Source organism: Echiichthys vipera, assembly GCF_963691815.1.
Source record: "Echiichthys vipera genome assembly, chromosome: 23".
NCBI classification, from domain to species: domain Eukaryota; kingdom Metazoa; phylum Chordata; class Actinopteri; order Perciformes; family Trachinidae; genus Echiichthys; species Echiichthys vipera.
In genome coordinates, this window is record NC_139848.1 from 15,013,919 (window position 1) to 15,023,723 (window position 9,805).

The 9,805-nt window shown below is 46.0% G+C and overlaps 1 protein-coding gene across 1 annotated transcript in view; it reads right to left on the bottom strand.

Annotated features, from left to right (window-relative positions):
- The window catches only part of chrm4a (cholinergic receptor, muscarinic 4a), a gene marked incomplete at both ends in the record, with an annotated part of 55,993 nt that extends 53,352 nt beyond the window's left edge, over positions 1 to 2,641 (bottom strand). Inside the window, one exon of the mRNA XM_083937790.1 lies at positions 2,587 to 2,641. Within this exon, the coding sequence (XP_083793916.1) occupies positions 2,587 to 2,641 (55 nt within the window). The remainder of the gene's footprint in view (positions 1 to 2,586) is intronic.
- Between the last annotated feature and the right edge of the window lie 7,164 nt (positions 2,642 to 9,805).

The window sequence follows — 9,805 nt, forward strand, 5'->3', positions numbered from 1 at the left end:
CACGTAGTTTTGTTTTGTTTAAACCTAACCAAGTAGTTTTGTCTAAACCTAACCAAGTAGTTTTGTTGTCTAAACCTAACCAAGTAGTTTTGTTTTTTCTAAACCTAACCAAGTAGTTTTGTTGTTTAAACCTAACCAAGTAGTTTTGTTTTTTCTAAACCTAACAAAGTAGTTTTGTTGTCTAAACCTAACCAAGTAGTTTTGTTTTTTCTAAACCTAACCAAGTAGTTTTGTTTTGCCTAAACCTGACCAAGTAGTTTTGTCGTCTAAGCCTAATGTCTCCTGGGTGAAAGTCCAGCACTCACCCATGGTTACTGTACCTTCCATAAGGCTGCGCTTTGTCACTCTTTATGCTACTAGAAAGTGGTGTGCGAGGGGTTGGGTGAAAATCGGCGAATTGCTGCTGTGTCACTATTCTCACCAAAAAGAACATCAAGTAGCAAAACTTCTACAATTGCTGCATTTTAGTTTCATGGGCATGATCAAGACCTTCAATTAAATACTATTCTAAGACTTTGAAATGTATACACTGGGTGACAGGAACATTTGAAACTCCCATACACTGCAATGCACGCAGCAGCCGATCAATGCAACCTCTGACAAACATTTCATTGCCGTTGACACGGAGGCATGAGAAGTTTTTTTTTTTAGTTGTGAGCGGTTGTGCATTGGACTGCACTTTGTCGTAGGGTGTGTCTAATATTTTTGCTTATCCGTAGAGTGTGTATGTATGGAGTCTAATACAAAGAACTGAGCTAACACCCACACAACAAAAGAAGCAGAAAAGCATGTCACTGTGTCTTCTAATAATTTATAAACTACATTTCAAACATTTTCTCATATATATGTTTCTCACAACACACACACACACAAACACACACACACACACACACACACACACACACACACACACACACACACACACACACACACACACACACACACACGCACACACACACATACACATACACACACACACACACACACTGGGAACCTCACAAAATGTCAGTCAACTGCTGAGAGATTTGCGTTCATGCACATAGAAATTCACGTATGTTCTGTATGTTGTTTAGTCAGTGCACACACTTATTATATCTCGTAATTATATCTCTTTCTTTCTTTCTTCTCTATTTGTCACTTTTGTTTTCCAGTAAAGACATGAGAAAAAAGGAGTGGAAAGATGACATAAGAAGAAGAAGAGATGAAAAATGGTAAAAGAGACGAGCGCAGCGGAGAGGGGAAGGAGGAGTTTATTCTGGCTTTTAAATCGTCTGAAAACCTAATTCTAAGTCTCCTCTCACTGTTTTTGCTATCTTCTCCTTCACCACGTCTCATCGTCTTCATTTCCCCCTTCCTCCTCCAGAAAAAAAACGTTGCTCTCATTTCAAAAAACATCACAGGCATCCCCTCCAGCCATTTACATATGGCCATGATGTAAAAAAAAATCATATTCTGACCGATTTTTTTCCTCTCAAAATGATCAAATCTCAAATCATCATTTACCTGCTGTACCAAAAGAGTTTTATTTGTCAAGTATGAGTTATAGGTAGGGCTGGATCATATAACAAAATCTTCAATCATATCATATCATAGATCAGCACATAATAGATCATATCTCAATGACAATATAGATCACGAGACATCCCTTTCTCTGGTAATTCAATAAATAAAGAAATATGAAATAACCACATGGTAAAGCATATTTTTGTATACTAATAAAGAGTGTTTTCTCATCTTAATAAGAACTTAAATGCAAACTATAAGCTCTGAACTCATTATTCTTTTAGATGACGCAATTCTGTGTCACGATATCACAATACAATTCCATTGAAAGATGATAAATAATCCTATTGCGTTATCACCCCAATTTCGAATTCTCAATAACTTTTTTTTTTAAATAGTGAAGGATTCAAATAAGCCCTCTGGCGTTTTTTTTCCCGTCTTCCTGCACTGTGTATCATTTGTCGCTTTTGTAATCAACTTAGTAAAATTTCTTGTAATGTTTTTTTAATCAGTGTAATAATGAATAAAGAGTACTATCGGACAAATGGAACCCTCATTTAATTTTTATGCATTATAATTAGGGATTGACCGATACAGATTTTTTTAGGGTCGATACCGATACATTTTCTTGAGCCAATATTTGGAGCCAATACTACTTTTGCTCCCTCGATTTACACCATAAAAAATACACAATGATAACAAATGTTACGAGTCTCAATTTCTTTTAAAAAAAGGAACATTTATTGAACTTAAAAAAGTACTGCCTGCGAACGCCTATCTGTAAAAAACACAAATATCGGCCATAACACAAATATCGGGGGGCTAATGTATCGGTCTATCACTAATTTTCATTCAAAAGAATGCCACAACATATACTCCACAATCTGTTGGCTTTGGAAATGTTAACTTTGTCCGAAAAGTTTATTTTATTAGAATAAAATTGTTTGAGGAGAAACTTGATATTTTATAATTACAGTTATTTATTTTCTTTTGAAAATCAAGTTTCAGTTTAACATGGATTGTTTCTTTGTGGGGTTGTTAAACTCTGGGGTTTACACTGGAACAATTGGAACAGTCTCTTACCGTTGAAGTTCCAGAGGGGCTGCAGCCCCCCAGCTCCGTTACTGGCGTTACTCATGTTGCATGGCGGAGCTCCGACACCTGCGGACCTGACACCTCTCTCCTTTATTTCTCCACTTTCCTTTATCCCGAGTTGCACCAAAATCCCTTCCGCGGCCCTTTATCCCTTTCTTTCTTCAGGTCCTCCTCCTCTCCTCAGAGTTTACTTCTCTGTGTTGTTGATCCTTTGCTTCTGTTGTGGTTTCTCTCTTTCTGTTGTGAGAATCAGCCAACGTGCATGTTGCATGTTTTCTCTCCGCGTCAGTCAGCGGCTTTAAAAGAACTGTGATGATAATAAATCACTCCTCAATTAGGCTGCTCACTGATTCCACCGACAGTAAAAAAATAAATAAAAATAGATGTGCACAGCGTCTCCCGCATGGGTCCTCGCGCACCAGAGCGCGTTTCCTTCATTCAGAGAGAGAGAGAGAGAGAGACAGAGAGACAGAGAGAGAGAGAGATGATGTCATTTTCCTCAGCCAATCCTTGATGAATGAACATTTCTTCCATACAGTGGCATTAAATGGGGAAAAATAATTATATTTGTAGGTAATAATAATTCAGGAATTGTGAAACGATTAAAGGTGTATCAACTAGATCTCTAGCAGTGGTGTGCTGAAGTGCCCCCTGGGAACCAAAAAGGCGTTTGCCCTCCAGGAGCTAAAACACGTACTAAAGTGCTCTCCATGAGCCAAAAGACATGCTTAAGTGCCCTCTAGAAGCCAAAACGTCTGCTTAAGTCCCCTCTAGGAGCCAAAACATATACTAAAGTGCCCTCTAGGAGCCAAAACATGTGCTTAAATGCCTCTAGGAGCCAAAACGTGTGCTAAAGTGCGCTCTCGATGCCAAAATGTGTGCTACAGTGCCCTCTAGATGCCAAATCATGAACTAAAGTGCCCTCTAGGAGCCAAAATATGTGCTAAAGTGCCCACGTGGGCAATGATGGAGACACCTGGGAGAAACAGCCTCCCTGATCAAAATCAGAGCGGTCGTCAGTTATTAGACTTCTGTGCTAGTCACGGATTGTCCATAACTAACACCATGTTCGAACATAAGGAAGCTCATGAGTGTACATGGTACCAGAGCACCCTAGGCCAAAGGTTGATGATCGATTTTGTGATCGTATCATCTGATCTGAGGCCGCAGGTTTTGGACACTTGAGTGAAGAGAGGGGCAGAGCTGTCAGCTGATCACCATCTGGTGATGAGTTGGGTCAGAGGATGGGGGCAGATTCTGGACAGACCAGGTAAGCCCAAACGAGTAGTGCAGGTGAACTGGGAACGTCTGGAGGAGGCCCCTGTCCCAGAGAGATTCAACTCACACCTCCGGCGGCGCTTTTCTGGCATCCCTGCGGATATTGGGGGCATTGAACCGGAGTGGGAAATGTTCAAAGCTTCCATTGCTGAAGCTGCAGCGGGGAGCTGTGGCCTCAAGGTCTTAGGTGCCTCAAGGGGCGGCAACCCTCGAACACCGTGGTGGACACTGGTGGTCAGGGAAGCTGTCCGACAGTTGCAAGGTACCGACAGGCCAGAAGGGCTGCAGCCTCTGCTGTGTCAGAGGCAAAGCAGCGGGTGTGGGAGGAATTCGGAGAAGTCATGGAGAAGGACTTTCAGGTGGCACCAAGGTGCTTCTGGAAAACCATTCGACATCTCAGGAGGGGGAGCTGTTTACAGTAAGGACGGGGCGCTGGTGACCTCAGCTAATGAGGTAATCGGGTGGTAGAAGGAGCACTTTGAGGTACTCCTTAATCCGACTAACACGCCCTCTTTTGTAGAGACAGAGCTGGAGGCTGATGGGGAATCATTGTGAATATCTCCGGTGAAAGTCACTGAGGTAGTCAAACAACTCCACAGTGGCCCCCAGCCACAGGGATTGATAAGAGTCGTCCAGAAATGCTGAAAGCTTTGGCTTTGGAGGGGCTGTCTTGGTTGACACGTCTCTTCAACATTGCGTGGAAGTCTGGGACAGTGCCAAGGGAGTGGCAGACTGGGGTGGTGGTTCCCCTATTTAAAAAGGGGGACCAGAGGGTGTGTGCCAATTACAGGGGTATCAAATTACTCAGCCTCCCTGGTAAAGTCTACTCCAAGGCGCTGGAAAGGAGGGTTTGTCCTATTGTCGAACCACAGATTGAAGAGGAACAATGCGGATTCCGTCCTGGACGTGGAACAACAGACCAGCTCTTCACTCTCGCAAGGATCCTGGAAGGGGCCTGGAAGTATGCCCATCCAGTCTATATGTGTTTTGTGGATCTGGAGAAGGCATATGACCGGGTCCCTCGGGAGATACTGTGGAAGGTGCTGCCAGAGTATGGGGTCACTTCTGTGGGCCATCCAATCTCTGCACACCCAAAGCGAGAGCTGTGTCCGGATCCTCGGCAGTACGTCAGATTCGTTCCTGGTGGGGGTTGGCCTCCGCCAGGGGTGCGCTTTGTCACCAGTCAAAATCGAGGCGTAGTCTTGGTGGGGAGGGGTTGCAGTTTTCGGTGGGCTGAGGATCTCGTCTCTGCTTTTTGCAGATGATGTGGTCCTGATGGCATCGTCGGTCAGTGACCTTCAGCACTCACTGGATCGGTTCAAAGACGAGTGTGAAACGGCTGGGATGAGGTTCAGCACCTCTAAATCTGAGGCCAAGGTCTCTTAGCAGGAAACTGGTGGATTGCTTACTCCAAGTAGGGAATGAGTCCTTATCCCAAGTGAAGGAGTTCAAGTACCTCGGGATCATGTTCACGAGTGAGGGGATGATGGAGTGTGAGTTTGGCTGGAGAATCAGAGCAGAAGAGAGAGCTGAGACGGAAGGCAAAGCTCTCGATCTACTAGTCAATCTTTGTTTCTACCCTCACCTATGGTCATGAAAGCTGGGTCATGACCGAAAGAACGAGGTTGCAGGTACAAGCAGCCGAAATGGGATTTCTCAGGACAGCCTCCCTCCAGCTGGGAGGAGGCCTCGGGGAAGACCCAGGACTAGGTGGAGAGATTATATCTCTACACTGGCCCGGGAACGCCTCGGGATCCCCCAGTTAGAGCTTGTTAATGTGAGCCGGGAAAGGGAAGTTCAGGGTCCTATGCTAAAGCTGCTGCCCCCGCGACCCGACCCCGGATAAGTGGTTGAAGATGAGATGAGACCTTCTCTCTTGTTTGCTGCAGACACTTGGTCATACAGGCAGTAAGCACTGATTTGTTTTAGTTTAGAGCCAGCAGGGGTAATTAGCTATAGATCGCAACAAACATAGTGAAAGCTCTAGCTTTACGCTCCATATACCATGCAAACCCAAGAATGTTGCTTAGTAGTATTAATTTAAGCTTTAATATTATTTAGCAAGTAGCAATTTATTTATTATATCCAAACAAGCATCTCCTGTCACCTCAGAATTCCCCTGACTGGGAATGAAGTGCCGAATCCTAACCACTAGACGATCAGAGAAACATAGCAATGGGAATAATGACATGAATGCATATCAAGCAACCGATAGCCTTTCCCAAAAGGTGAACGAGTTAAAAAAACGGCTATGTAATCCGCTTAATGTCCTGCCTCCTACATCCTTTAACCAATGCCACCCCTCACTGAAATCACGAAGTATTTTCAGTTAGTAAGAACCCATCTGACAGAGATTATCTCCTGTTCTGTGCTACCAAGTGTGAAGGGTAATCAGTTCCGCAAATCAATAGCTTGATTTCAGGAAGTCACACAAGTTGAACCACAGGATGTCGCTCTGTCCATCCAACTAATGTCACATCACATTGCTTTTCACACATTATCTCCTAAACTGAAACGAAAGGCTTGTGGAGAATGCAGGCATCGATATTGCTACCTCTTGCATGCTAGGCAAGCACTCTAACATTTGAGCTAATTCCCAAATACAATGTGTAGCTCCGCCCCTGTCGACTCCTCCTCCTGTTCTCCTCCATGCCACACTTTTCCAAACCCTCAGGCTTATATAAACACTCTGGAAGGTGACCTGGATGCTTACAGGAGTGGCAAACGAGGTGGCCAAGGGTTAGGGAGATGGACTGCTAATCCATTGTGCTCTGCACGCGTGGGCAAGAATCCCATCCTTGTTGTAATTGTTTTAAATTTACTCTGCACTATAAGTGGTTCCATGAAAATAATTCTCTTTGGAACAATAAGATCAGTTTTTCCCACAGAAATGCTGTTGTTCTACCTGCATTAAAGGTCAGAAGAGAAATGCCCTCACCTTTTTTTTTCTCCATCGTACTTAAAAAGTTTTGGTCCACATGGAAACTGGTGAACCAGGCTAAAACTGCTGTAGTCCACATGCCAGGCCTGGATGTGGTACTGTAACTGCCTCAGAAATACACCAGCAACAAAGAAGAAGAGACAGGGAGATGCTGTGTATAATACAAAAAACTGAGAGTTTTTCGCCAAATCTAGCGATTTCCCAAATCCTCATCCATCCTAGACAGAAATCTGTTTCTGGTGTCATTGGAGACTTTTGTGGTGTTTTAGACTCTGATGCACGAATAACTGTAGTCACTCCTGAACGTGCACCGGGTGCTGCTGTGAGCCCCTTCCCCGTCCCAAAGCACTCATAGGCGGGCACTGTCTCGCTACTTTTTGCGACCTTCTTGGCAACCTTATTCATACAAAAGCTACCAGCAACCAATTTCGCAACTTATTCAGACCATCAGGGAAAATGGAGAAATATCTGGTCGACCTAATTCATTCACATACATGTCGCTCAATACAGGTCAGTCTATGGGTCAGTGTCTCTATTCATTCAGCATCACCGTGTTATTATGTGGCGCCGCGGGGGTTAGAGGTTCGAAGTGGGGAGATGACAGAAAAGTATAAGGTTTCGCTCCACGGAGGCGTTCTCAAATATTCCCATCCTGGGACCTGGTTACAAAAAAACTTTTTCAGTTTCCGATAATGCCGGCTGCATGTGGATGGTCGGCCTAACCGATTCTAAAGTTGTGCGGTTACAGGAAAACACGCCTTCGTGTGGACAGGCCCTAAGACCTACATTCACTTCCGGTTCCGGCGCTGTGTCGAGCAGCAGCCGGCAACAGTTGCTCTCTCTGTTTTCCGCACTTTTAGCTATTTTATCTTATTTACTCTTTTTTATTGGTGCTTTTTTCCTGTAAGTCGTCGTGCTTACCTTAGCCAACTATGTTTGTGAACTTTCTTCAATGTTTTTTGTCTGTTTGTCTCATTCTTGGGACTATTTTTGCCGACCGTGTCTCCGTCTGGACGCAACAATGCGGTGGCTCCACAGTTGTTGTCGCTAACACCAACGGCGCTGATGCGGAAGAGGCCTGAAATCCCCACAGAACTGAGGAGAAAGTACAGGGGATGTAAGGCTGGACGTAAACACCAGGAAAAGAAGAGGAGATATAAGCCATTTCTCCCTTCCATCACCATGGGGAACGTGAGGTCGCTGGCTAATAAGACGAGCTGGCGGGCCTGGTGAGAACTCAGTGGATGTATCTTGTGAGCAGTGTGCTGTGTTTCACGGAGACGTGGCGTGTTTGCAGCCCGGACATTGAGCTGCTTGCCGTGGGTCTATGGCCATACTATCTGCCGAGGGAGTTTTCACATGTGATCGTCCTGGTTTTTTACATTCCTCCGACTGCAAACGTGGCGTTGCGAGTGACGTCATCCACACCGTCGTCATGGGTCTTCAGACACTGCACCCAGAAGCATTCATTGCAATATCTGGGGACTTCAACCACATCACTCTGGCTGCAACACTGCCCACTTTCAAGCAGTTTGTGGACTGTCCCAGCAGGGAAAACAAGACACTGGACCTGCTGTATGCTAATGTTAAGGAGGCTTACAGCTCCACTGCCCTTCCTCCTCTTGGAAGATCGGACCACAACCTCATCCAACCGCAGCCCCTGTATAAGCCCCAAGTCCAGCGGCTTCCTGTGACCACCAGGACTGTGAGGAGATGGTCACAGGAGACCGATGAAGCTTTACAGGACTGCTTCGAACTTACAGACTGGGATTTGCTCTGTGATTCACATGGAGAGGACCTTGATAATATCCCGGACTGCATAACAGGGTACATCAATTTCTGTGTGGACAGCGTTGTTCCTACAGTGACTGTACGCTGTTTCCTCAATAACAAGCCGTGGGTCACCAGAGACATCAAGGTCCTGCTGAATGAGAAGAAGAGGGCACTCAGAGATGGGGACAGAGAGCAGATGAGGCAGGTCTAGAGGGAGCTTAAGGAGAGGATTCAACAGCAAAGACAGCTACAAGAGGAAGCTGGAGAACAAACTCCAGCAGAACAATTTAAAGGAGGTGTGGAGCGGCATGAGGAGCATCACTGGCTGCAAACCATCTGGTGGCCAGACAGTAGGAGGTGGCACTGAACGTGCCAATGAGCTGAATCTGTTGTTCAACAGATTTGATGAAAGGGCTCTGGACCAGCCCACCCCCGGCTCCTCCACAACCATCCACCTCCAAACCTCTGGCCCTGCTGACACCCCCCCCCCCCAAATTCCTTCCTGACTTTGCCTTACCTGTCCCCTCCCCCCCGCCATCACCTCTCTCCACCCCCACCAACAAACACAGCAGACAGACCTTCACTGCAGAGCAGGTGAGGAAGGAGCTGTGTAGACTCCGCCCAGGCAAGGCAGCAGGTCCCGACGGTGTCCCGAGGGTCCTCAATGCATGTGCGGCCCAGCTGTGTGGAGTCCTGCAGTACATTTTCAACCTCAGCCTGAGTCTTGAGAAGGTCCCTGTGCTGTGGAAGACATCCTGCCTGGTACCAGTACCAAAGAAGGTGTGTCCTAGCACCTCCGAAGACTACAGACCGGTGGCGCTGACGTGGCACCTGATGAAGTCCCTGGAGAGGCTGGTCCTGTCAGCAGCACTGGAGTCCCACAGGGAACTGTTCTTTCCCCCTTTCTGTTCACCCTGTACACCTCAGACTTTCAGCTCCTCTCTGAGTCCTGCCACCTGCAGAAGTTTGCTGACGATTCTGCAATTGTTGGCTGTGTCAGTGAGGGGAAGGAGGAGGAGTACAGGGGCATTGTGGACTCCTTCGTCGACTGGTGTGCAGCTAATCACCTGATTCTAAACCCCACCAAGACTAAGGAGCTAGTGGTGGATTTCCGCAGGAGTAAATCAACGGCCATCAACGGCGTGACTGTGGATGTTTTCCAGGATTACAAATACCTTGGAGTATACCTGGATAACAAACTGGACTGGTCTAAGA